Source organism: Aethalodelphis obliquidens, unplaced genomic scaffold, assembly GCF_003676395.1.
Source record: "Aethalodelphis obliquidens isolate GAN/ISIS:26980383/991018 unplaced genomic scaffold, ASM367639v1 scaffold28, whole genome shotgun sequence".
In the NCBI taxonomy this organism is placed as follows: domain Eukaryota; kingdom Metazoa; phylum Chordata; class Mammalia; order Artiodactyla; family Delphinidae; genus Aethalodelphis; species Aethalodelphis obliquidens.
Genome location: NW_020837972.1, coordinates 23307017 through 23333081, shown reverse-complemented (window position 1 = coordinate 23333081; position 26065 = coordinate 23307017). Strand labels below are relative to the sequence as shown.

General features: G+C 61.5%; 2 protein-coding genes and 1 long non-coding RNA gene across 7 annotated transcripts in view; 1 reads left to right on the top strand and 2 right to left on the bottom strand.

Annotated features, from left to right (window-relative positions):
• The window catches only part of ULK1 (unc-51 like autophagy activating kinase 1), a 34221-nt gene extending 16792 nt beyond the window's left edge, over nucleotides 1–17429 (bottom strand). Inside the window, exons 1-20 of one of the 3 annotated variants that reach the window (XR_003436787.1) lie at nucleotides 17097–17259; nucleotides 16658–16750; nucleotides 16536–16577; nucleotides 8877–8909; nucleotides 8549–8585; nucleotides 7686–7859; nucleotides 7529–7602; nucleotides 7202–7303; nucleotides 6149–6207; nucleotides 5979–6061; nucleotides 5558–5608; nucleotides 5126–5214; nucleotides 4228–4381; nucleotides 3512–3572; nucleotides 3219–3308; nucleotides 2602–2727; nucleotides 2004–2152; nucleotides 1793–1879; nucleotides 1103–1371; nucleotides 243–436 (exon numbers count right to left, since the gene is read on the bottom strand). Coding sequence is in view for 2 of the 3 variants with exons in the window: in XM_027125166.1 (XP_026980967.1) it covers nucleotides 243–436; nucleotides 1103–1371; nucleotides 1793–1879; nucleotides 2004–2152; nucleotides 2602–2727; nucleotides 3219–3308; nucleotides 3512–3572; nucleotides 4228–4381; nucleotides 5126–5214; nucleotides 5558–5608; nucleotides 5979–6061; nucleotides 6149–6207; nucleotides 7202–7303; nucleotides 7529–7602; nucleotides 7686–7859; nucleotides 8549–8585; nucleotides 8877–8909; nucleotides 16536–16577; nucleotides 16658–16750; nucleotides 17097–17207 (2078 nt within the window). In the remaining variant the exon portion in view is untranslated. Of the gene's footprint in view, nucleotides 1–242; nucleotides 437–1102; nucleotides 1372–1792; nucleotides 1880–2003; nucleotides 2153–2601; nucleotides 2728–3218; nucleotides 3309–3511; nucleotides 3573–4227; nucleotides 4382–5125; nucleotides 5215–5557; nucleotides 5609–5978; nucleotides 6062–6148; nucleotides 6208–7201; nucleotides 7304–7528; nucleotides 7603–7685; nucleotides 7860–8548; nucleotides 8586–8876; nucleotides 8910–16535; nucleotides 16578–16657; nucleotides 16751–17096 lie in introns of all 3 variants that reach the window. The other 2 variants (XM_027125166.1, XM_027125167.1) reach the window with 2 other exon arrangements.
• LOC113630001 (uncharacterized) lies at nucleotides 16067–18076 on the top strand. Its single transcript, XR_003436788.1, has 3 exons — nucleotides 16067–16244; nucleotides 16582–16705; nucleotides 18026–18076. It is a non-coding gene; the product is annotated as an uncharacterized LOC113630001 (long non-coding RNA).
• Nucleotides 18077–19839: 1763 nt separating this feature from the next.
• The window catches only part of MMP17 (matrix metallopeptidase 17), a 48854-nt gene continuing 42628 nt past the window's right edge, over nucleotides 19840–26065 (bottom strand). For 2 of the 3 annotated variants that reach the window (XM_027125165.1, XM_027125162.1), the window contains 2 exons: nucleotides 21106–21236; nucleotides 19840–20266 (listed from right to left, as the gene is read on the bottom strand). The gene's annotated coding sequence lies outside the window, so the exon portion shown is untranslated. The remainder of the gene's footprint in view (nucleotides 20267–21105; nucleotides 21237–26065) is intronic. The other variant, XM_027125163.1, reaches the window with a different exon arrangement.

The following is a 26065-nucleotide window of genomic DNA, read 5'->3' as shown; positions in this document are numbered from 1 at the left end:
CCCCCGGCCCCCCCCAGGCAGGGTCTGGGGGCCCCGCAGCCTGGTCAGCATGCCCAGCCCGTCCCGACTGTGCTGGCCACCCGGTCCTCCCACCCACCCCGGGCAGTTACTGTCACCCATTGAACAGACGCACAAACTGAGGCTCAGAAGGGGTTGAAGAGGGAGTGAGGTGCCCGCAGACAGCAGGCAGGGCTGGGCCTCTCCTCCCGCAGGCCACGTCGGGGGAGTCCCCACCCACTCACCTGCCAAAGGAGCCCTTGGCGTCCTCGGTGGGCCGCAGGCCGGGGCCCAGCTGCTGCCCCTGGAAGGGCCCCGCCTCGGAGAGGTCGGGCAGCGTCCGGTTCCGAGGCGGCGTCATCACCACGCCCTGCCGGGCCAGGAGAGTCAGCAAGTTCTGGGAGCTGGGGGTCTTGGTGAAGTCGAACGCGGGCACGGCCTAGGAGGGGCAGGTTAAGTGCTGAGAACGACCCGCCACGGTGACATTAACATCTCAACGGGGTCAGCAGCGCTGGTCTGAGCCTGCAGGGCCCCATGCCGCAAAACCCCAAACTTCCACGACCCAGGTCTTCACAGGAAAGGTGTGAAGGCTGACTCCACCCTGTGCTGGAGGACAGTGACACACGCAGACGCACGCGTCCAACACAGGCCACGCACGTGTGCACCTATGCCCGCACAGAGACACCACGAGGTAGCTGAAGGTTCTGGCCCCATTTCACAGACAGGAAGACTGAGGCAAGCGATGAGCTAAGTAATGTGCCCATGGTGGCAGCCTGGGTTCTCTGGGGCTCTGGATGCTGGGCCAGGGTCGGGACGCTTCCGGTCAAGGGCCAGAGAGCAGGTGTTTTGGCTTTGGGAGCCAGTCTTCGTCACGGGGACGTGGCCACCCCACACGTGAACGGGGAGACACGGATCCAGCCACCAGCCAGTGCAAGAGGTCTCAGCACAGAGGGCAGGCGCTGCTATGCTGGAGCACACCAGCCCTGCCTCTGGCTTCCGGGGCCCCTCAGGTCCTGTGGGAATCCTGCCAGACACAAAGCCCGGCGGCCCGAGCACATACAGAGCCACTCCCACCCACCCCCCTGGAGGCCCGCGGCCCTGTTACCTTGGTCGGGGAGCCCAGAATAGGGGGCAGGGGGTTCCGCTGCAGGAAGTCGGGCAGCTTGGGCGAGCCGCGCAGGGGCCGGCAGGACTGCAGCCCATGGGAGGGCTGCGGGGGGCTGGCTTGCGGGTGGCCGAACGCCACGCCCAGCGGGTCCGTGGGGGGCTTGGGCAGCTTGGGACGCACCACACGCAGGTCGGACAGGTTCGGGGCACTGTGCAGGCGGCAGCCCAGCCCGGCGCTGTGGGGAGAGTGCTCAGGTGCGGAGGAGCCTAGGGCGGGACAGGACGGGCCCAATCACAGCTGTCCCGAGGACTGCCTGGACCTGCCCACACGACCAACCAGGACAGTGTACAGAGACCCCCACGCCTGCTCAGGATTCCCTACGCTCCACTGCGCACCTGAGGAAACAGGCACAGAGGAGCTGAGACACCTGCGTGAGGTCACACAGCATGGCGGGGTTGGGGTGGGATCTGAGCCCCACAGTGGGCCTCCATAAGCTGAAGGCTTAAGCTTGTTTAAATAGTCTCACAGAGTTTCCTGCCTTCTTTTAACGCGTAAGAAAGGACGGTTGTGAACCAGGAAAACGGCCACTATCCCAAGGAGCGACAGACCAGCCCAGGGAGGTCAGCCCAGCTCCTCCGCCCCTCCCCAGCTCCACCTGCACACCCACTGGGCCGGAGCTGCACCTACCTGGACGAGGGGACCTGCCACCCCGCATCTCAGCTGCTTGGGGGGAGGGCGCCCCGCTCCAGCCTGGCCGCTCGGGGATGGTTCCGACTTGGGGGCAAGAGGGGTTGCCAAGGTCAATGTGGGACAGAGAGTGAGTCCCTCCCCCGCCCCCCGCGTGGAGACTCCCAGTCCCAGCTCCGAGGCTGGGTCCACCAGTGGCGTGCAGGCTTACCCTGGGGAGACGGCGTGTAGGGCCGGCCCCCACCCAGGGAGAACTTCCTGGACAGGGCAGCTCCGTGCTCGGCGTGAGACGGGGGTGACAGGCTGGCCCGTGCAAAGCCCAGCGGGCTGGTGCTGCCTGACCTGCGGATGGCAGAGGACCTGCGGACGCAAGCAGGCACAGGGTGTGAGGGCCCCAGCCACGCCCGGCCAGGGCCACCAGCATGCCACGTGTCTGTCCCCCTCCGTTCAAGTAACGGGCCTCACCAGCAGCCACAACCCGGTGGGAGCCGCCAGTCCCTGCCAGGGCAGCCCCCAACCCACAGGGGTTTCTGTGAATTACAAAAAAAGGTGCCCTCTCCTCTTCCGAAACTTACAAAAATCGAAGTCAGTTTTGTGGACACGAGACACTTCACTGACATCTACCAGAAAGCCGTCACGGTACAGCTTGAGTGCCAGCGTGTCCACAGGGCGGTGGCGCTGACGGTCGCGCAGTGTGCAGTCTGCACAGCCGTGCGTGTGAGAGGGCCCCGCACCATCCAAGTGGGCTGCGTGGGGCCCTCACTGCAGTCCTCTAGGATGTGCCTGGCCACGGGGGCCCGTGCACTCACCGCGCCGCCTGGTACTGGGTGGGCGACTGAAGGCTCTGCTCAATGCGCTGGTAGTTATGCACCTGAGTGGGGACTGGGATGGGGGCCGAGGCCCCGCACCTGCTGCTGGAGGATGCCCCGGCCCGGCTGTGTGGGGAGAGAGGTTGGGGTCACCGCGGCTGGGGCGCTGGGCTGAACCCCAGGCCCTAACATCCCGGGGCAGAGGCCACTCCAGGCCACCTGCTTCCTTGTTTCTGCACACGGCCAGCACTGCTTCCCTGGTACCCCATGCCCCCCACTCTCTGCACCCAGGTGGCTTCTGGCTGGGACCAGCCAGTAGCGAGGTTGGGCCAGCTCCTGCTGGCACTGGGAGTCACTGCCCGCTTCGCCCCACAAGCTCGGGAGGGGCGGAGGGAGCGACGACACTGGTCTCTGGTGGTTCCGGTAACCACCCCTGGGCCCCAAGCCCACCCTGCATCCCTTCCACCACAATCCCTTCCTTCTGCCGGACCACCCACAGGGCCCTGGCACCCTGCCGGGGCTGAATGAAGACAGGGCCTCTGGACACAACCGCTTCCTGCAGGATACGACTGGGGCTGGGGCGCTGTGATGCTGCCTGTGCCCCGGGCCCCGCTTACCCTGAGGGGCTGAGGGAGCTGCTGCAGGGCGGGGAAGGAGACGGGGTCCGGCCGCGGCTCTCCAGGCCAGCAGAGGCCGCCAGCGAGCTCCTGGCGGGGACAGGGCGGACGGCAGGGCCTCACATTCAGGCCAAACCAGCGCAGACCCTGGCCCCTCCTTGGGACTCCGTCCTGCACTGGGCACAGCAGACTCGGCACTTCCCAAACTGTCTGGCCCAGGCAGGTCAGGGGACAGCCTGAGAGCAGGCGTCGCCCTCCCCGCAGAGCCGGCGGGTCTCGGGCTGGGGGCTTACCCGCTGCACATCAGGCTGTCCGGTGGCGGCTTGGCACCGACCGCCTCGGCCACCAGGTCACCTGTGGATGGGACACGGGTGAGGCTGGGCCCAGGCACCTCTTCCTGGGCGGGCCCAGGCCACAGCGAGCCCAGCACTCTCCCGTCCCCGCTCCTGTCGCTCGCGCTGACACCCCCCTTTGCCTGTCTGGACCTCACGGCACTCAGAGACGCTGGTACCCTCCCCACACACCAGCCTTCAGCGAACCCCAGGCTGGGTGTCCACACCTCCCAATCTGGGCCTCACTCCTCCTCCAGGACCGCTGGGTCCCCACCTTCCCGCTGCCCTCCTTGAGCTGCCGGTGGCTGGGTACAGGGCCTCTCCTCCCCTGCGAAGCCAAGCCGACAGGCTCAGGGTGGCCCGTCGGACACCTGGGCCCGCTCCCACGCGGCCCCGGCCCGGGAGTCTCAGGGCAGCCAAGGCCGTGAGGGAAGTACCAGCAGCCGGGGTCGCGAGGGGAACTGAGGGCCCGAGAACAGGGCTCTGCGGGGTGGGCGGGGGCAGCAGCTCCCCCCTCGGAGCAGGCGCCCCGGACGCTCCGCGGCAGGCAGGACTCAGCTCTGACTCTCTGGCCAGGCTGATCTGGGGTAGAAACTTCCAGAAGCCCCTTCTTAAGGGTTCCGTCTGGCATGTCTGCAGCGATCTCCCTGCCCACCCCTGCCTGGTGGCCCCCTGACCTGGAAACTGGGCCGGGACCATGACGAAGTCATCAGTGTCACAGGACGAGTCCTTGCTGCTGCCGCCCGAGTCCCGGGAGCCCTGCAGGAAGCCGGCGGCCTCGGCCGGGGAGGTCAGGGTCTTCTGGAGCTGCTGCTGCATCTCCCCCAGGGACTGGGGGTCAGAGGGGAGGCCGCTGAGACCCGGCCCCAGGGCCTGGGTGAAGGGGACTATGGGGACGAGGCAGAGGCTCTGCACGTTCTCCTTCCCCAGGCCGCTGCTTTTCCGGTGACCTCCCCACAGGAGCGGTCACCTCACGGAGCCCCCTGCTGCCCAGCACGAGGAACCGCTTGGCCCCCAAAAGCTCCAGAGGCCCCATGTCAAGCGACTCCCCCACAGCCCCCGTGGCCCTGCATAGCGCTCGGGAGGTGGGGCGTCTGGAAGGTCCACCTTCGGGCGTGAGCGAGCCTGGCCCTGGCCCCCGCCTGGCAAGACGGACGGACAGACAGACGGCCCAAGGGAGGTTCAAGCCCCAGTGCCCCCGCCCCCGAGCACAACCTCGGCAGACCTCACCCCAGCCCTGTGCTGGGGACGTGGGCTGCGGGGCGGGTGGGCTCCCAGGACACGGGGCCCCCACCCGTGGCCACCTGCGCGCCCGTGCACATGCAGGCGCGGAGCTGACACGGTGCTGAAGAGACCGACGGGACACAGGGACCCTGAAACAGGCCTCCACCCACTTCTAACTCCGCCACATTCACAAGCAGAACGTTTCTGAGTCTGGTGTGATGAGACCAGACGACACAGCAGAAGGCGCGAGCTGGGGCGGGGCGGGAGCCCGACGAGGTTCCTGCGGACGCCCGCACGCCCCGAAGCCGAGGCGACAGGAGCCCGCCGCCCGCCGCCCTGCGCGTGACTCACCGGTGGGGAGGCCAGGTGTGAGGTGGAGCTGCTGCTGGAGCTGCTGCCGGACCCCGAGCTTGGGTACGAGGGCACGGGCACGGGCGGGGCTGGCAGAGGGCGCGGATCAGCACCCGTCAGCATGGGATGCTCCGCTCCCACCCTGCCCATGTCAACCCCACGCCGAGCACAGCTGCCGGCTCGGGACCCGCCCCGCCCCAGAGGAACCCAGGGACCGGGAGGGGACCTGTGCGAGGGCCTGCCCTCACCTCTCCAATCCCACTGCACCAAGTCAGCTGAGCTCGAGCCCACCCCCTGGCCTCTGGGGCCCCTGGGGACCACAGGCTGGAGGAGGGCTGAGGAGCTGGTAGCCCCCAACCTCCCGGGGTGGGGCTGGCAGCCCACAGGGAGAAGGCGGGGGCACGGGAGTGCCGAGACCCTCAGGGGACTCACACTTCTTCACAGCGGCACTGGAGTCAAGGAAGGGGTGATGGAAAAACTCATCTGCAGGAGAGGGATGGGCCCGGGCTCAGGAGGGGTGAGGCCAGGCCCCACCGTCCCCGGGGCCCTGTCCCCGCTGCTGCACTCCAGCAACGGAGGGAGGCAGAGTCCCAGCTGGTGCCCCCAGCGCGGCCCAGGCCCGGATCCAGCCACCCTGCCCACGGTTTTCCCAGCAGTGCTGCCCATTGCAAAACCGGGGATTTATCTCCGCTGCTGGGAAAGGAGCTGCGGGCCCCGGGAAAAGCCACTCACTGCCGCCACAGGGCCCCTGGGAGTGGGGTGTGCAGGACGTGGGGGGCAGGGGCGCAAGCCCGAGGGCCCTGACCCCCCAGGCCTGTCGGCCGAGGTGGCGGGCCAGCCAGGGGGTGCTCACCGAAGTCCATGCGGTCTCTGTGGTTGCGCTGAAGCAGAGACAGGAGCAGCTGTCTCAGCGGGGCCGAGGTCTCCCGGGGGATGCTGGGGGCACAGGGCACGACGTTGACAGGGCAGCCTGCCCGGGGGCGGGGGGGCGGGGTGTCTGTGTCTGGCGGGAGGGGCACTCACGGGGGGACCAGCGTCTTGTTCTTCTCATAGAAGAGGCGGAGGTCCTGGGGGCTGCTGGCCTGGAAGTGAGGGCCAGGGGGCCAGGCGTGAGTGTCCCTGCTGCTCTCAGCCACTAGCCGCTCAGAGCCTCTGTCTCCCGAGAGGCCCCTGGTCCAGCACGGCCAGCCTGTCTGTCCAAACACTGAGCGCCCTCGCATGCTTCCAAGGAAGGGGGCCCCCTCCCCACCCCGCCAGGCTGTGGAACCACGGGGACCACACAGGGGGGCCAGGGGGGCCCAGAGCAAGGATGCTGGCTGGGCCCCCTTCCCACCTGGTGCGGGTGCATCCTGGGTATCTGGTGTGACCGGTCATGTGCTTCTTAAAATTAAAATGTGGTCCGTGCACCCCACCCCAGCAAAGGGCCCCAGAACAAGCTCGCCCCCCAAGTGGGCCCCGCCCACACGCCTGTTCACGTGTCACGCGCTCAGCACTGCTGTGTGCCAGGCACTGTTCAAGGCTCGGGGAGTACAGCCGAGAGCAAGACAGCCCCTGCCTTCCCAAGGCCAACATGCCAGCGGGGGACGGCCCTCCGCTAGTCGCTTGCTCACGTGCAGGAAACGGCAGGCAGGGAGGTACGGGGAGCGGGGATGGGGGCAGCCTAGGTCACCGGGCAGGCAGAGGGCGCTTTGAGGCAAGTTGGCGACAGCGGAGAGCTGCCGGGTCAGCCCACGAGGCCAGCACGGGACGCAAGGGTCTGCGACACGGGCTCGGGGCCCTGGACCCTTTGGGGTCCAGCACACGGCCCGCCACTGCCTTCCAAATGCAGGGTGTACCCCAGAGCTTGGGGTCCTCGTACCAATCTGGTGGGTCACGCCAGCCCTGGAATGGGCAGGAGGGAGGCCACGAAACTTGGTTCAGACACACATGTGGACACGCACAGGTACGCCCCAGAGCCAGTGGAGGCTCCGGCCTCGGCCCTGAAGTGACTGCACAGGGGGGAGCTGGGCGGCCACGGCATGCTGGCAAGGGGAGGCTGCAGGGCTGAGCGCGCCACACCCCCTGCCGGGGCCTCACCTGGAAGGGCGCCTTCCCTGTCAGGCACTGGTACACGATGGTGCCGATGCTCCACAGGTCCGCCTTCCCGTCGTAGTGCTGGGACATGATGACCTCGGGGGCCTGCGGGGTACAGTGCGTCGGCGCGACGGCAAGGACGGACACTGAGCGCGCGCTGCGCAAAGTCTGGCTCCAGCCAGGTGCCAGCCAATCATAACACACGCCAGCCGAACGCCACAGATGTGGCGGGAAATGGTACAGCCACGACGGCTGCCACCCAAAGTGAGGCCACAGGATGGACACGGGAGGGAACCCCACCGCGGACCCCCCTTCCAACAGGCCACCTACCATGTACATGGGGGAGCCGCAGAGCGTGGCCGCCATCATGTTGCTCTGCAGATACCGGGCAAAGCCGAAGTCGGCTGCAGGCAAGGAGAGGCGTGAGAGGGGTGGCCGCGGCCCCCGGGCCTCCGCCGGTCTCCCCGGGCCCCGGCCGCCACCTCACCGATCTTGACCCGGATGTTGCTGGGGGTGGCACGGCGCCCACCAGGGTTGGACAGCAGGAGGTTCTGGGGCTTCAGGTCCCGGTGGATGATGCCCTTGCTGTGCAGTAGCCGCACGGCACCGGCGATCTGCTGCAGGAAGAGCCGGATGGTGTCCTCGCTCAGCGTCCGCATGGCTGAGGGGAGACGGGCTCCGTGGGGCGCAGCTCGCCCGGGCGCCCCGGGCCAGCGGCCTCCCGCCCCGCATGGCTCCCGCGCCCCTCCCTGCGGCCTCCAGGCCCGTCGGCCACGCCGTCTGACCCTGAGCTGCCCCGTGTCTGCTCCCAGCCTGCGAGCCCCGCGGTGCTGCCCAGCACACCCCGCCCCTTCTCAGCTGAGGGCCGCTTCTCAGCAGCTCCCTCTACCCGCTGCCCAGGGCATGCAGCACGGCCAGCGGCTGTGCGATGAGCCCCAGGCCCGGCCTCAACGGTGGTCCCCCACCCACGCCAGGACCCTGTGAAGGCCCGCCCCCTGAGGAGAGCCGGACCCCACTGGGGCCCAGGACAGGTCTGGCCCCCGCAGAGCAGCCGACCGGCGACCGGGACCCTGCCGGGCACCACATCCACAGCGGGCCGCACGGGGCCCCGCTCAAGAGTGACCTTGCAGACCACGTCTGCCCTGAGAAGCCATCCCTCGTGGCTCTGACGCAGCATGTGTCCCCAGCGGGGCTCCGCTCCCCCTTGCATCTTTCCCAGCAGGCGCCAGGGGGATGGGAGCCTCCGCCATCACCATCAGGCCCAGGAGAGCTCGTTCAGGCCAGGCCCCCTCTCAGAACGGGTCAGGTGAGCCTCGCGGGCAGCCCGTCCCGCCGCAGGTGTCCACTCACTGTGCAGGTAATCGGCCAGATCGCCGCCGTTACAGTACTGCAAGAGACCGCCACACGCCTCGGTCAGCGGCCAGGGCACCCCGCCCGCTGTGCCCGGGTCTCCCACCACCCCACCCCTGGGCGCTGCTCCCTGGGCACTCGGTGCCGTCTCCAGCCTGGGCAGGCGTCCCCCGCAATCCGTGCTTGAGGAGGTCAATGGGGGTGCTCGCCGGTGAGGCGGCCCGAAGCCCACAGATATGAAAACAACTTCTCACCGCAAGGTGACAAGGGGCCTGAGAGCCGAGAGGGCCCAGCCTCCCCGTCCTCACAGCTGGCCTCCAGGACTCACCTCCATGACCAGGTAGACGGAATTGGCCATTTCCTGCAGGACACAGAAGAGGCAGTGAGAGGTGGGCAGCGGCACGCCCCGCCCCCCAGTCTGGCAGCCGTCTGGGAAGACTGGCTTGGCCCCAGCGTGACCCAGGCACCCGGCACCTGCAGCTGCCCGCAACACACTGCCTGGGCTCAGGCAGGAGAGGCCACTGAGCGTGGACACTGGCTGGCCGGGCAGCCCTGGGGCCTGTCATGCCAGGGCTTAGCCAGTTCGTTAGTGGCCAGGAGATGAGGAGGTCTGAGAGCCAAGTGGGCTTGAGTGACCAGAGAAGCAGCCAATCAGATCACTCCATCTGTCAAGTCTGGGGAAGGGGCTGAGGACCCAGGAGAGGTGTCAGGGGTGGAGCAAGGACCCCGCCTCCCGGGGGCAGCCCTCAGCAGCCCAGGTCTCCATCAGGGTCAGGGTCAGCCCTGGCCCGGAGGTTCTGACAGGGCTCCGCTTGCTCTTCTATGAGTGCTGAGTCCTGGCCACGTAGAAGCACTTAGTGGGGGACCCAGGCCCCCAAGAAGGGACACAGCGAGGGTGTGAGGGCCTGACTCTCAGGCCGCGGAAACTGCTCCTGGCTCTGGAACCAAAGATGCCGGCAGCATTATAGGTTGGCGCCGCCAGCCCACTGCCGGCCTGCTTCCGGCTCAGCCCTTGGCCACCCATGGCCTCGGGTTGCCACCAGCATCCACAGCTCGGTCCACGACAGCAAGACTGCGGAGCCCGTTGCTCAGGCCAGCGCACAGACGCCTTCCCGCACTCACGGCCCTGGCGTCCGTCTAGGAGGGGCCCCTGAGATCCCCAGGTCACAGATGAGGAAACTGAGCCCAGCGAAGCCAAGTCAGCCAGGCAGGCGGGGTCCTGACCGCTCTGCTCTCCTGCAGACAGTCCCCTCCCCTCCTTCCCAGGCGGGGTCTTCCCCAACGGAGGGGCCCTGCCAGCCAGGAGCAAGTCCCCAAGCCCCTTCAGCACCAGTACACTGCTGGGCCCTGCGGACTGGGAACAGCCCCTCCCCGCCGCCCAGAACGCACCGAGTCCCCATTCCCCACCCGCTGCTCACGGGCAGCTCCAGCTTCTAACCCCCAGGGGCAAGGGGGCAAGTGCGTGCGCTGGCCCCGGAGCTCTCAAGGCATGCGGGGAGCCCCGAGGGAAGCCTGGGTGGAGGAGGGAGGTGGCTGCAGGAGGGTCATTTCTCAGCGGCCTTTGGGGGAGGGCACCCGAGGCCCAGACAGACTTGATCCCCAGCAGCGGGCCACCACCCCGACCTGGCAGGACAGAGGACCCCTGATCAGTCACCCTACCCCCAGGAGGTTGGGCCTGGGCTCAGACCCACACCAGTAGAACACAAAGCCACTGGGTGACACCCCAGGTGTAAATATCAGCCCCCTGAAACAAGAGAAGACCCCTACGGGACTGCCCTGGTGGCGCAGTGGTTGAGAATCCACCTGCCAATGCAGGGGACACGGGTTCAAGCCCTGGTCTGGGAAGATCCCACATGCCACAGAGCAACTGAGCCCGTGAGCCACAACTACTGAGCCCACGCGCCACAGCTACCTCCGAAGCCTGCACGCCTAGAGCCCGTGCTCCGCAACAAGAGAAGCCACCACAGTGAGAAGCCCGCGTGCGGCAATGAAGACCCAACACAGCCAAAAAAAGTAAATAAAAAAGATACATTTATATCCAAAACAAAAGAGAAGCCCCCATGCCTCCAGAGCTCCCCCAACAGAGGGGCTGTGCGTCCGGGACAGGGACGCCCCGGGGAGCAGGGCTGAGAGGTGGACACTGACAGCTCCGGGAGCTGGCTGGGCCGCGTGCCCCACCCTGCTTCCCCAGGCCCTCACTCAGCGGCGTGTCCGCAGGGATGCAGAAGCCTTCCCAAGTGCCCAGCCGGGCTCCTCTGGGAGGGGGCGGGCTCCGCCCACCAAAGCAGGCCCCCCCCCCCCCCCGCCCCCCCCCCCACCCAGGAGAGAGGTGGGAGCTGCCTCAGCCCAGCACGCAGGCCCCGCCCTCCCAGGCCAGCTGTGGGGAGAGATAATGCAGGGAGAAAGTCCCCGGTCACGCCGCACCCACGACTGCGACCAACCCCGGCGGGGTTGGCAATGGGGACAGAGGGGTACCAGGAGGAGGGAGATCCCAACAGAGGGAGGCTCTGAGAGCCGGGTGCAGAGCCGGAGGCTCCCGGGCCGAGGGGCCAGAGATGAGGACCCAGAACTAACCCAGGAGATAGAACAGCCACTCCCCGTGACACCCAGGCCACCTGTTCCCTCACCTGCCGTCACCCTGACCACGGCCACCTCTGGGGACATGCTTAACAGGCTCCCGAATTCACCCGCCAGGGAGCAGCCTTGTCTTGAGTGGCCCAGAGGTGCCACACCGCTAGAGGGGCAGCGCAGGGCAGGGCCCAGGCACCCCCAGCTCTCGGCTGTCCTCCCGACAGGACCCCTGCTCCCCAGGAAAGCCTCCGATGACCGACCGAGCCAGGACGGGCAGGGCCGGATGACAAGGACAGGAGACAGGTGCAGCCTCCACGCCCCCGAGGGTCCCCGGGCAGCCACCCAGGGCTGGCAGAACCGTGGCTGGGTGGGACAAGGGGCCTGCCAGCTGGGAGGTGAGTCCTGCGCAGCCTGGACCCCACGACCTCCTGCCCCAGAAAGGAGGTGCCTGTGCATCAGTGACAGCACACTGCCCTTTGTGCCCAGGAACCCACGGGACCCCCGCACAGGACCCCGAAACCCGCTCCAGCTGGGGGCGCTTCCAAACACCAGGCCAAACGCCCTCCTTCCCGCGGGGCCACCCCACGGGGCCCGCTGCCCACTGGCTCGGGGCTCCTAGCCCTCCCCGCTGCCTGACACCCTGGACCCCCGAGACCTCCCTGAAGCCTTCCTGGTGCCCTCGGCGAGCTCTCAGTGAGCAAAGACCAGGGGCTCTGGGGCCCCTCTTCTCCCCCGATCTCTGTCCCTTCACCCCATGGGTCACCCAGCAGAGACCGAGCGTGTTGCCCGCAGGCCCTACTGTGCACAGAGCCCAGAGGTTCAGGGCCTGAGGGGGAGAGCACAGCAGGGCTAGGCCGGGGGAGTCGTGCCCACCTCCCCTCACCACGTGGGATTCGGGGTCCCCCACTGCCCTGGCTTCGGAAGGCCCCTTCCCCGCCCGCAGCATCAGCTTGTGAGGCGCCAACCCCATGGGCCGGCACGAGCCTCGGCCACGCCTGCAGCACCCCCAGTGTGGCGGTCTCCGGGACGGCTGCGTGCCTGGGCCCCCCTGAGGAAGCCGGTTCTCCAGGCTCCCCGGGGGGGCCGTCAGCACGGCCTCGGTGGCACTGCTGGGCTGCCCCTGGCAGCCTGCTGCCCACCCGAGACCTGGAGAGGTCACGCCTCGGCCCTCCTCCGCCTGAGCTAAATTTGGTCTCCACGAGCTCCCCCAGGCTGGGGGACCAAGCGGACTGCAGACAGCAGGCCGCCTCCTTTGGGGTCGGTCCAGACTCGGCCTGGACACTCGAAAGGACCAGGACTGCTTCCTGGGGCTGTGGCGGCCGCCGTGCCAGAGGGCTCCCCTCCTGGGGGAGGCGGATGAGGGAGCTTCTGGCCGCGCTCTTGGCCCCAGGAGTCCATCATGTTCTTAATGCAAAACCACCAACATGGCCGAGGCGCCGGCCCACCGGGCCTCCAGCCTGCAGGGAGCACAGCGGGGCCACCCCCATCCCACCAGTCCCCCCGGCGCAACCTGAGGAGCGGGCAGGTCCCATCGACGTCCCAGCCGACTTAAGGGGAGGAAACGGGCACAGACAGGCCCTGTGATTCTGCCTGGCATCCGGGCACCAGAGTCCTGGCCGCCCCACCGTGCGTGCGGCCCCCAAGGACGGGGGCCGTGAACGCTGACCCGCACGCCTCGAGAGGACAGGCGAGGCCCTGCAGGCGCGATGAAGCGGCACCCTCTCCGTCTCTCAGTGGCGCGCCCACAGGCCCTGGGGACCGGGCCGGCCCGGGTGTCGGGGCCAGGTGTCCCAAGCAGCCTGGCACGGGCGCCCGGGCACGCAGGAGGCCGCCCTGCCTCCACAGGGTGCTAAGGTGCTTTGCTTAAGAGGATCCCAGCTCCCGGGCTGGCCGAGCCTGCTCTGTCTGGTGATCCTGGGCTGGGCCTGGTGGGCTGGTGGGCAGGTGGGCGGGCGGGCACTGGCCTAGTTAACCCCTTGGAGTGGGCCGTCCTGGCTCCAGAAGGAGGCAAAAGCCACAGCACAGCCACCCGCCCATGGGAGCCGCGGCACTCCCCGCCCCCAGGCTGGGCTCTCCTGGACAGCGCCCAGACGGGAAGGGATGCCCAGCCCCACCCTGAGGAGGAAGCCCACCCTTCCTCAGGGAGCCTCCTTCAGCTTCCATTGTGTGCCTGTGGCTCCTGGGGGCCAGGGAGCCGGGGGGAGGCCAGCTGCCCTCCCCAGCCCCCTTTTTCCCACACTCCGGGCCTGCCCCTGACTCGGGAGAAGCAGGGGACACTTCCAGAATGGAAAACACAGAATCGACGTGTCCCTGCCCGGACCCACCAAGCCCGCCTGGGTCACGAAAAAGCAAGGCCAAAGGGTGGCACTGTCCTGAATGACCCCACAGCAAGGCAGACCTCTCCCCTTGACTGAGGTGTCCACCCACCCAAAGTCACTAAGGGTGGCTCTGTCAGCCAGGCCGGGAAGTGAGTCACCCAGCTGTGGGAACCAGCTGGACGGCGTGCTGCTCTCAGGAAGGCCCCCGTCCCAGGGCGCACGCTGGGCAGGGATGTCCCCTGACCCCTGTGATGGCCACTCTCCCCAGAAAGAGCACACCCAACCACGGCCCAGCAGGCGAGGGCAAGACCCAGAGCCAGCCGTCTGCCCCTCAAGGAAAGGAAAGGCCAGGGGCTCCCGCTGCCTGCCCACATGTCTGTGGGCCACAGAGCAGAGCACCACCCCAGAGGCCTCCCCCACGCACGCACAGCAGCCTGACAACGGTCACTGTTCCGTATGGCCACAAAACAAAACCACCTCAACAGACAAGAAGCAACCTGAGGAGGAATATTTGCAACCTATCACGGAAGGGCTTTCCTTAATATATAAAGAGTTCCCACCAACCAATATTTATATAGCACTTACTAACAAGTACAGATCTAAACACTTAACATACATAGACTCAAGCTGTCATCACAACCACCATACGACATAGATGTACTGTTATCATCTCCCATTTTCTGGGTAACACTGAGGCACCAGGAGGCTGAGTAACCTGCCCAAGGTCACACAGGTAAGTAAATGAGTGAGTTGGGCTCAGAAAGGCAGGAGGGCGCAGGGCCCATGCTGTTAACCACAGTGCCGTCCAACCTCGGTAATCACAAGACCCACAGGAGCACATCCCTGGGTAGGAGGCATTCCTGGTGTTCACGTGCACACAGAGCGATGCTGAGCCTCCCCCCAAAGTGAACAACAGAACCATAAGAGATGTCATTTTCCACCTCTCAGGCAGGCCAAGATGGAAGTCTGATAACCGACCTCCTGGCAAGGATGTGGGGAGACAGGCGCTCCTGCCAGCAGCACTGCTGTGCGCACGGTCCATCCTCTATGGACCACGATCTGGCAACTGTTCCAAACTAAAATACACATCCTCTTATTTCTAGGAATCCACCCTGTGGACACACAGTCATGGCAAAGGTGAACCCAGGAGAGTCGCCGCCACACTGCTGACATGTCAGAATCCCAGAATAACCCCATGTCCCACCAGTGGGGGACAGGTGAGGTCAACTGTGGAATATAGGGCCACGGAACACCACACAGCTGCAAGTAACACCACAGTCACAGTCGTAGCGACGCCAGCACACACAGTGCTTACTAGGACCAGTTTCAACCAAACAACTCCAGACTCTGTTTTACAGAGAAAGACATGGACGCACAGACGGATTAAGACACTTGTTCCAGGACACACAGCTCGTTTAAGTGGCAGAGCCAGGACTGGAACTAGGTCACCTCGCTTCAGAGTCTGGACTCTGAACCTTGCAGAAAGAATGGGGGATAATTTTCTTGGGAGGAGAGGGGTGTCACTTCTCACATATGGACTGAGTTAATGTGGAGTGACACAGACCTTCTCAAAGACACACACTTAAGTGAAAAATGCCACAGTAGAACTGTAGATGGTGTGGCAGCAAAGAGGTACGTGAGGATGTGTCACTGTCCCCAGAGAGACCTTCTGGGGGAGATGGGGCTCACTGGGCCAGGGATGGTAGGGTCACCTTTTTCCATGTCCCTTTTGTACTGTTTCTTCATTTTTTTTTTTAAGCCAAATCATTACCTGTTTTTAAAAGCCATGATTTCCTGGGTCCCATGTGTGTCTCAGACAAGTGTGTAAGGACTTGGGGAGCCACCCCCACCCCAAAGGCTGAGAGCACAGGGCCCCCGCGGGGGGGGCCTGCAAGGGAGAGGCTGGCTGGCCTTAAGCACTTCCTCTGCACAAGGGAAGCCACAGCACTGCAAGCCCTGGAGGAAGTGGCACTGCCCACAACCAGGTGTGTGGCCCAGCCAGGAAGGAGGGCGGGCAGAGGCGGGGGCAGGGGACAGGGAAGGGTGGGAGAGGAGGAGGGGGAAGGGGGCCGCCCTCTTGGCCCCAGAACACAGCTTCCAGGCACTTCCTGTCGCTGTCACATTGGACCTGGGCCCTCCCCAAGTCACCTCATGTCATGCCACAGCCCCCAAGGCCGCAGCCCCGCTCTGAAGCGGGAGGGAGAGGACAGGGAAGGAGGGAGGAGGCCACCAAAACACAGACAGCCAGGCTGGGAACTTCCCCTCAGCCAGGGGCTGGTCCCGTGGCCTCAGTAAACAGGTTTCAAAACCATTAGTCAGCACTTCGGCCCTCAGATCTGCTGCCTCAGGTTCCTGGTCCCCAAACTGGGTCTCCAGGGTCCCAGACCTGGGCCGAGGCCGGGCCCCCCCCACCGCCAGGCCTGGGGGCCCGGGGTCACTGGGGGAAACAGGCCGCGGTCTTCTGGGCCAGCTAGGCCTGAGATGGCCTCATCAGCCGGGCACCCGCCTCCCTCCTGCCCGGGTGGCTGGCCCCAGCTGCCGGCAAGAAGGAATCTCCCTTAGCCCCGCCCCTCCCCCAGTCTGACACAGGGAGACAGTGGCCAATGCCAGGCCGCTGGGGTAATGTCAACAAACAATCCGCTGGCCCAGACAGGTGGTCCAGGCCGGCAGGGCTGCCCTGAGCCTGCGCTGGGGACAGGACTCACCGTCGCGGCCGCTGGGCCAGACACCCCCGAGGGCCACGCTGTAGCCAGACCTCCCTCGGTGGAGCTGCGCTGGTGCCCCTGGCACTCAGGTGGCGGGGGAAGGTGGGAGCTCTCCCAACACGCCCAGAGGAAACCCAGGCCCAAGAACTGGGCTGAGGGTGGGGTCTCCAAGGTCCCAGCAGGCCTCCGACGCCCATCCACACAGGGGGGTGCCCAGCTCCTTCCCCCAGTACGAGACGCTAGCCTGGAAGAGTCCACTCCTGGCCAGGGTCTCCAGCACTTGGCTGGACTGGGACTTAAGTCAGCGGGGCCTGAGGCTGTACTGGGGCCGGTGGGGACAGGGGCGGAGGGGAGCACAGCCCGTCCCCACCAAGACGGCGCCGGCAGCCTTACCTGGAAGTCATACAACGCCACGATGTTTTCATGTTTCAATTCCTAGGACAGAAAGCCAGGTTTCCTGTGAGCGGAGCGCCCTCGCCCATCACCCGCTCCCCCTGCTGCTGAGGCCAGCTCACCTTGAGGATCTTGATCTCCTTCCCCAGGAGAGTCTGCGACTTGGCCAGGTTCTTCTTGTTAATGCACTTGACAGCGACCTCCAGGTCGTGTTTCTGAAAACCAAGCGCGGGTGTCCCTCAGGGGCGGGGAACCCGGGAACGCCTTGAAGGCCTTGCCCAGGCCAAGCGCCCAGCAGGTCCCTGGAGATGAGGGGGTCAGGAGTGCATGTGAGGGGGACGTGGGGTCCCGGGGCTGTGGGGTGAGACGAGGGGCGCCCGGCTGTGTTCATGTGGGGTCCCCGGCAGGATGAGGGGGCCTCCGGGGTGTGGAGGTGGGGATGGGGGTGGCCGGCGGTGGGGATGACGGGGGGGGGTCCCTGGAGCGGGGGATGGGGAGAGGGACCCCGGGGCGGGGGGGCCGCCCTCGCCGGCGCTCTGTCCGGGCCGGCCGGCCCCTCACCTCGCGGTGGCGCCCCTTGAAGACCACGGCGAAGGCGCCATGCCCAATCAGGTCCTTGCGCGAGAACTCGAACTTGCCCACGGTCTCCAGGCCGCCGCGGCCGGACTCCATGGCGCGGGCCGGGCCAGGCAGGCCGGGGCTCAGGCGACGGCACGGGCCGGGGGCGGTGGGCAGGGGGCGCGCCCCATCGGGTAGCCCGGGCTGCGGACGCGATCCGACTCCAACCCAGTCTTGACCTGGGCTCCGACCCTAGCTCAGGATCCAGCTCGGGCTCCGGCCCGGAGACAAAAGAGCCGCGGCCGCCGGGCCCGGGAGCCTGAGACGCCGGCGCAAGCGCACAGAGTGCCGGGCGGGGCGGAGCCTGGGGGCTAGCCTGGCTGGGGCGGGGCGGGGCCTGCCGGGCGGCCGCGCTCAGTGGGTGGTGGCGCTGGCGGTGGGGCGGAGCCTGTTGGGGCGGGACCAGATGGTTGGGGCGGGGTCAGTAGCAGGCCCGCCTCCTTGGGAATGACAGGGGAGCTGCAAGCCTGGGCATGAGCCAACGGTCGCCCTCCAACCAGTTCTGCTGCAGCCTTACACTACATCCCTTGTCTGCGCATCTGGGGGGCGCACATGTGCCATAGCCGCCATTAATACCTGGGACGTGGCCTGTGTACCCCAGGGCTGGAGATTGGATAGAATAAATTCCTAGAAAGGGAACGACTGCGTTGCAGGTTATGCATTTAAAATTGCGCTCGATAGTTACAAACTGTCCCCCAAACTGCACCAAACCTAAGAAATAGCCCACAAGTCCTAAGGTTAGGTAAATCCTGGTGCATCCTTTCTATGGAATAATACACAGCAGATTCTTAGAGGCAGAGATGCTCAGATAAAAAGTGCTCCAAGGGACTTCCCTGGTGGTGCAGTGGTTGAGAATCCGCCTGCCAATGCAGGGAACACGGATTCAAACCCTGGTCCCGGAAGATCCCATATGCGTCAGAGCAACTAAGCCCATGCACCACAAGTACTGAGCCTGCACTCTAGAGCCCACGAGCCACAACTACTGAAGCCCACGCGCCTAGAGCCCATACTCCGCAACAAGAGAAGCCACCGCAATGAGAAACCTGCGCACCGCAACGAAGAGTAGCCCCCACTCGCCGCAACTAGGGAAAGGCCGCGCACAGCAACGAAGATCCAGTGCAGCCAAAAATAAATAAATAAATAAATTAATTAAAAAATAAAGAAAGTCACTGGAGAGAGATGTGTGTATACCATACCTACATGTGTATATAGTTTTATGTATGTATATACAGATATAGGGTCCCTAATACTATACTATGTATGCATATATAGTACATTGGGTAACTATAACAGCTAACCCATTGCTTACCATGTACCAGGCAGTAGTCTTTCCATATATTAATTTATTCCTCACAATGATCCCATGAAGTACTTGCTATTATATCCCTATTTTACAGATGAGAAAATTGAGGCCCAGAGAAGTTAGGTAAAAAAGTCACACAGCCAGGGCTTCCCTGGTGGCGCAGTGGTTGAGAGTCTGCCTGCCGATGCAGGGGACATGGGTTTGTGCCCCGGTCCGGGAAGATCCCACATGCCGCGGAGTGGCTGGGCCCGTGAGCCATGGCTGCTGGGCCTGCGCGTCCAAAAAGTCACACAGCCAGCAAGAGAAAGAGCCCGGATTCTCTCACAGGAGAAACTGTTAACAGTGGTTGCTTTGGGAAGAGCCGGTCCTTTTCACTTTACACCTTGAGTGTGAATTGCTCCCATAACTTCCCATTATTGCTTTTGCAAATGCAGAATTCTAAACAACCCTCCCTGCCACTCCCAGTCTTCAGTAATAGCCCTGGAAGGTTGCACCAGCCTGTGGGAACACACTTCTGAGGGACAGGCTCCCAGGCACTCCACACCCCGGACTGGGGCCAGAGACCATCAAAGCTGGAAGGGACAATGGGTCTCCTGGGCCACACCTTTGTTTTCCAAAGACAAGGTCTTGCAATGCCATGTGGTCAGTTGTAGCCTGCCCTCAGGTCCTCATCCATCCCCTCACTTCATCCAATGACTGTTTTCTCAACACCCAGAGTTGCCACAGAAGAAAAACATAGAATCCCCTCCTTCAAGACCTTCCTGTCTAGTGGTTGGGGTCGGGGGACAAGACGGGCAATGATTGCACAGACAGTTGTAAATTTTCAACCCAGGAAAGTGCAGAGAACGGGCAGGGCAGACAGTGGGATCCCCCGGAGACATGCCTCCAGGATCCCAGCACACCCTGGGAAGGAGATATTCGCCCTAAACTTGGGAAGTGACAGGGCAGAAGTTAGGAAGGGGGCAGATGAGACGGGATGTGCGTTTGGAAAAGGTTTCTGGGCCCTCGACAGTGGAAGGGAAGGGAGGCGAGGTATGCTCGATTCCCCTGGCCTTGGGCCCAGCTCAGTTGCTCAGGCTGCCACCCTCCTCTGTGTGACACGCCCACCATGGTCTGTGCCAACTCCATCCTTGTGACTCAGATTCCATATCTGCGAATTTGCCTATTCGCTAAGTGTTTCACGTAACCCCCAAATCAGTACTCAAATGCTTCTGTGGGCAAAGTGTTTGTTGCCCCAGGCCCCCTTTCCCAGCTGAGGGTGAGGGAGGCCACTGCCTCGCATCAGCAGCTCTCGTACCGCAAACAAGGGTCCTGTGGGCCATTTAGGGCCACATCTGTCGCGGTCCGAACGCGGGCCGGAAAAGAATTTCCAGACACAGGGCAGAACGTAAAGAAGATAGAATTTATTGGAGGGAAGGGTCGCTGCCAGAACAGCGGGCCAACGTCCTAGCAGTCTGGGAGAGTCGAGCCTGAGCATGTGCTATTGATCAGTTTTTATAGCCAGGAAACAAAGGAATGGTCTGAGGTGAAAATCTCGTTTACTGATTGGTCGAGGCACATACACCTTCCTTCTGTAGGGTGGCAGTGGGACGGGGCAGATGCCTTTGCTTATTTGGGACAGGTCCCTGTTGCTCAGATGAGTGTCGCCCAGGTGGGCTCAGGAATTTTGTAACCATGGCAACAGGGTGGGGCGGGTGAGTAAGAGTCCGGTAGGGGCTGTGACGCTGACACCTTTTCAAGCAGGGCCGTCCTTTGTCCTTGGAGCCCCACAACATTCTTCGGATCTTTGTGCTTTTTGTTGGCGATTTCGCTGTTCAAAAGTAAACAATGGTAATGAATCAACAGCATATATGAAATAAGATGTCTTTTAAACAGAAACACACATAAACACACAGTGATGTATTGAACGGTTGACAAAAATGTTGTGACCAGAGGGTGGCAGGAACCTAAATGTATTTTTCCCAGAGCAGGTTCAGAATCCGCTAATCCTGTGCTGGTGGCAACGTTATAGAGCATGAGTACTGTCGACTGAAAAAAATGCACAACCTAAAAGTTCAGAGTTATGCTTTATTCGATGGACAAACCTAAGGACTTAAGCCTGGGACACAGCATCTCAGAAACTCTGAGAGACTGTCCCAAATGGGCAAGGGGCGGGGAGCCAGGATCTATAGGAGTTTTTGAAACTAAGACCAGGTAGTCGGAACATTGAAAGATTACTGTTAAATAAGGAAAACCAGACATCACAAGTTAAGGAATTTAGCGCTTCGCTATGTATGGGAAGATGCAAAGTCTGGGCTCATTGAAATCATTCCTCTGATATGCAGCTCAGCTATCCGGGGCCAGTACCCTCTGCTTCTCATCCTGAGTCTTCCCAGAATGCACCGTTGGGGCAGCTGTAATGTGATGGCTGGATGGCTGCAACATCCTTTGTTTACCGATATGGCAGCAAACATTCTTCATTCACAGTACCATGAACAGTGAGAATCAACTGCCCTTGCTATGTGCAGGCAACTCTCTTTACAGGAAGTAACTCTTATGCCCACATCAACCCTGGGAGGTAGATTCCTATGGTTACTCCCATTTAATGGGGGAAGAAACTGATGCCCAGAGAAGTGACTTGCCCAAGGTCATACAACTAAGAAGTGATACCTCTCCACTGCAAGCACTTGCACCTTGTCCTCCTGGGTCTCCAAACCTCCCGAGGAAAGGACAAAATCCTGTTCAGCTCTGACCTCTGACCTCTGGTGCTCAGCCCAGTGCCCAGCAATCAGTCAAGAAACCTGTGGAAAGGATGTTGAGTGAAAAAAACCACCCCTGACTTGCTTACTCAACAAGCCAAAACACACCACCTTCCATGGAGGTGCCACCTGCCCACCCAGACAGGCCTCCAGCACTGCTGCTACCTTCTATGAAAGGAATGGTGAATGGGTGTCGTTTCAAAGGGACTGGTGGCAGCTACCTAGAGTCTTAAACTTAAGAGTTCTGAGAATTCTGTGATGGATTAGTAATGTCTGTCACAGGTGCTGGGAGTGGGGGGTGGTTTGTGTGCCTTAAAACAGACAGGGGGCTGCATTCCTGTGTCATTGAGACTTCACCAGTGTAATTTTCAAGAAATTAAAAACTAACTCTCAGGGACTTGCCTGGCAGTCCAGTGGTTAAGACTCTGTGTTTCCAATCTAGGGGGTGTGGGTTCGATCTCTGGTCAGGGAACTTAGATTCCACATGCCATATGGTGTGGCTGAAAAATTAAAAAACAAATAAACTCTCATATGAATATGGAGCAAAAAGTGGGCTAGAGGTTTAGCTAACTCAGTAACAAGGGAACCAGCCAGACAGTAAAGATGGTTCCTGGGTAGAATTTGAGGGACTGTTTATTTATAGGGATTTGAAAAGAAGAATGTTAGAGTAAGATTGGTCAGTCCGATTCAAAACTGGTTATTGTTTCCCAGGGCAAAACATTAACCTTTGATTATCTTTTCTGTCTCAGAGAAATCATCTGTCTTCTGTTTGACAAAAACCTACAAGTTAACATGGAGATAATGTCACAGACTCAGAGCTTTGAATCAATTGTCAACAGAAAGGTAAACACGGGTGAAGAACCCCTGCATCAAGGATCAGCAAACTTATGGTCTAAGGGGGCAAATCCAGCCCTCCTCTTGGTTTTTTCCTTTTTTGTTGTTTTTCGTTTGTTTGTTTTTTTTGGCCATGCCCTGCGTCACGTGGGATCTTAGTTCCCCAAGCAGCAGTTGAACCTGTGCCCCCTGCAGTGGAAGTGCAGAGCCTTAACCACCAAACCACAAGGGAAGTCCCAGTGTTTTCTTTCTTTTTATTTTTTTAATATTTGTAGAATACACATAACTTAAAAATTACCATCTTAACCATTTTTAAGTGTACACCTCAGGGTGTACGATACATTCATATTGCTGTGCAACTATCACCACCATCATCTCCAGAAATTTTCCATTTTCCCAAACTGAAACTCTGCCCCCATTAAACACTAATGCCATCCCCCTGCAAAAACTCTAACACCCTGCTCCCTCTTCCCTCCACCCCGGCACCCACCCTCCCACTTTCTGTCTCTATGGATCTGACAGCTCTAGGTACCTCATAAAAGTGGAATCCTACAGTATTTGTCTTTTAATGTCTGCCTCAGTTCCCTTAGCATATAATGTCCCAAAGTTTCATCCGTGTTGTAGCATGCGTCAGAATTTCCTTCCTTTTTAAGGTTGAATAATATTCCATTGTACGTATACGCCACATTTCGTTTAGCCATTCATCCACTGAAGGACACTTGGGTTGCTTCCACATTTTAGCTATTGTGGATAACGCGGCTACGAACGTGAGTGTACAGGTACCTCTTCCAGATCCTGTCTTCAATTCTTTTGGATATATATCCTGAAGTGGAATTGCTAGTAATTCTATTTTTAATCTTTTGAGGAGCCACCTTACTGTTTTCCACAGAAGCTGCACCATTTGACATTCCCGTCAGCGATCCCAATTTCTCCACATCTTCACCAGCACTTGTTATTTTCTGCTTTACAAAAATAGCCATCCTAGTGGTTGTGGTTTCTCACTGTGGCTTTGGTTTGCATTTCCTTAATGATTAGTGATGCGGAGCATCTTATTTGCTTACTGGTCCATTTGTTTAACTTCTTTGGAGAAATGTCTGCTCAAGTTCTTCGACCAGTTTCTAACTGGATTGTTTGAGTTGCAGGTCTTTATATATTCTAGAGATTAACTGCCTACTTCGGTAAATAAAGTTTATTGCAACCCAGCCACGCCCACTTGCTTATTTAGTGTCTCTGGCTGCTTCCAAGCTGCACCTGGAAAGCTAAGTAGCTGCAAAGGTGGCCGTGCGACTGGCAGAGCCATATGTGCCATGCGGCCCTTTACAGAATGAGTTTGGTGACCCTGGCCTTGAAGTATTAAGTAGTCCTTCAATGATGCTCCAACTGGACCACGGAAGAGCATGCTGAAGTCATTACTTACAAGTTCTGGATCATTCCTCCAAACAGTGGTAGTGGATACCAGCAAAACCTAGGCGTTCCTGTCTCTATCACTCCAGTCCACGATGCCCAGAGGTGAATCCACTCCTCAAATGCCACTGAAACACCACTGGTGTGTGTGTTGGGAGGACACTCCTCCCCAGCCATGGGCTGGACGGCAGAGTGGGTGAGTGTCTGGGTGGGTCCCCTCTAGGCACAGCGGGGAAGCCTGGGTAGCCACCTGGCTTCTCTGTGCCTAGGTCATCTCCCCTGGAATAATAAGGAGGATTAACTAGAACAATGGAGACAGCCAGCTTCCTCAAGGAGAGTTCCCTAGAACACCAGCACCTCCCAGGCCCGTCCCAAGCTAACTCCAGCCATCGAGGAGCACTGCTGAAGGGGGAGCTGGTGGTCTCGTCCCGAAAAGGTCTTTATCCTCCGCTAGGGGACTTTAGGCAAAGCTGCTCCGGGCCTAGGCTCATCTCAAGGACTTCAGACTTTGGGGCAGGATGGGAATTTGCTTCCTGGCTCCCAGAAGGGTGGGATGGTGACAGCCAGGGTTCTAAGGGGGCTCCGGGCTGGTTTCAGTCCCGGGTAACCTCAGGGCGCCACCCACCTTGGCCTTGCAGCCAGCCCCTTCCAGCCTCAAGCCCAGAGGGAAGGTCTGTACCTGTGTCCCCCAGGCAAGGATGGCTGAACATAAACCTACAACCCAGCAATCCCACTCCTGGCTGTTTACTCAGGGTGCCTGATGGGAAATGTTCATTACAGCTTTATTCAGAGTAGCCCAGAGCTGGAAACAAATGTCCATCACAGGGGAAAGCAGAAACAAATGGGGATATCCGCGCTCTGGGGTGGAGAGAATGAGCATCTTGTCCACGCAGCAGCGCGGCGAACCTTGACGCCCTGTACGTAAAGGGAGAGAAGCCAGACCCAGAAGACCTCTGCTGTAGGGATTCATCCTGTGTGGGATTCACCCGTCAGAGACGGATCGCTTGTCGGTTGCCTGGGCTGGGGGGATGGATCGGGAAAGGACAGGCAGGGCTTTGGAGGGGACGAGTGTCCTATGGTGATTGGGGTCTGGTGGATACATGGCTTTATACAGTTGTCAAAACCCTTGAAATGCGAGTATTTAACTGTGTGTGAATTATACCTCAGTAAAGTTAATTTTATTTTTTAATTTTTTAATAGATTTATTTTTTATTTTTGGCTGCATTGGATCTTCATTGCTGCTCATGGGCTTTCTCTAGTTGCGGCGAGCGGGGGTCTATTCTTTGCTGCGGTGCATGGGCTTCTCATTTCGGTGGCTTCTCTTGTTGCAGAGCACAGGCTCTAGGTGTGCGGGTTCAGTAGTTGTGGCACGCGGGCTCAGTAGTTGTGGCTCGCAGGCTCTAGAGTGCAGGCTCAGTAGTTGTGGCTCGCGGGCTCTAGAGCGCAGGCTCAGTAGTTGTGGCTCACAGGCTTAGTTGCTCCGTGGCATGTGGGGTCTTCCCGAACCAGGGCTCGAACCTGTGTCCCCTGCATTGGCAGGCAGGTTCTTAACCACTGCGCCACCAGGAAAGTCCCAAAGTTAATTTAAAAAAGAGACACTGGGAATTCCCTGGCGGTCCAGCCGTTAGGACTCTGCGCTCCCACTGTAGGGGGTACAGGGTTGATCCTTGGTCAGGGAACTAAGATCCCTGAAGCCGCGGGGCACGGCCAAAATAAAATAAAATAAAAAGAAGCACGGACACAGTCTACAGTGTGGCTGAACCTAGGAAGCGTCCTGCGAGTGGAAGAAGCCCGACGCAAAAGGCCACATCTTGTACAAAGACATTTACATGAAGCATCCAGACGGGCGAATCCAGAGACCGAAAGAGGATTGGCGGCTGGCAGGGGCTGAGGGGAGGGGGAGGGGCAGGGACTGCTGAGGGGGAGGGGCTTCCCAGGGTGCCCACGGCATGGGGGGCTGTGCGGGGGGCTGGCGGCTCTGGTCCTAGGAGGCACATCGGGTGCCAATAGCCTCCTCGAAGGCCTGGAGGGAGAAGGAGTGAGTGACTGCTGGGTCCAGGGCGCCGAGCTTTAGCCCGCATTTTCCCAGCCCCAGAGGGCTCCAGCCCTTGAAGTCGGCAGCTCCTGAGTGAGAACCAAGTTGGCTCAGAGCCTGCAGCTGCTGCTTCTTGCAGAAGTCAAAGCAGAGTGCCCCGAGGCCTTTGCATCCTGCCAGGTGGGTGACTCAGCCTGACATGGACCACCGCCACCCTGCTGATGGACGACGGAGAGTTAGGAGCCCTGTCAGGTGTGCAGAAGCCCCTGCCAGGCCTGGAGCAAGGCTCAGGACTTGGGGTTTCCTCTAAGCGCCTGGGCCGCAACTCCAGAATCCCGCGGCGTCCTGCCCTCCCTCTAGTCCCCGTCTCAAGGGGCAGCCAGGTGTGTCTTCCGATGACGTGCATGCTCCCCGCCCCCCCACAACCTGCTGTCCTCCTCTGCCAGTTCCAGGCCTGGCCACGCCCTGGTCTAAGCCACTGCCTGGGGCCTGGGGCCTCCTGGTGGGCGCAGTGCTCGGGGCATTGCTGTCTTCTTCCGTCTTCACCTCCCTCATCCAGCCCCACTCGACCTACCCCAGCTGCAGGGCCTTTGCACTG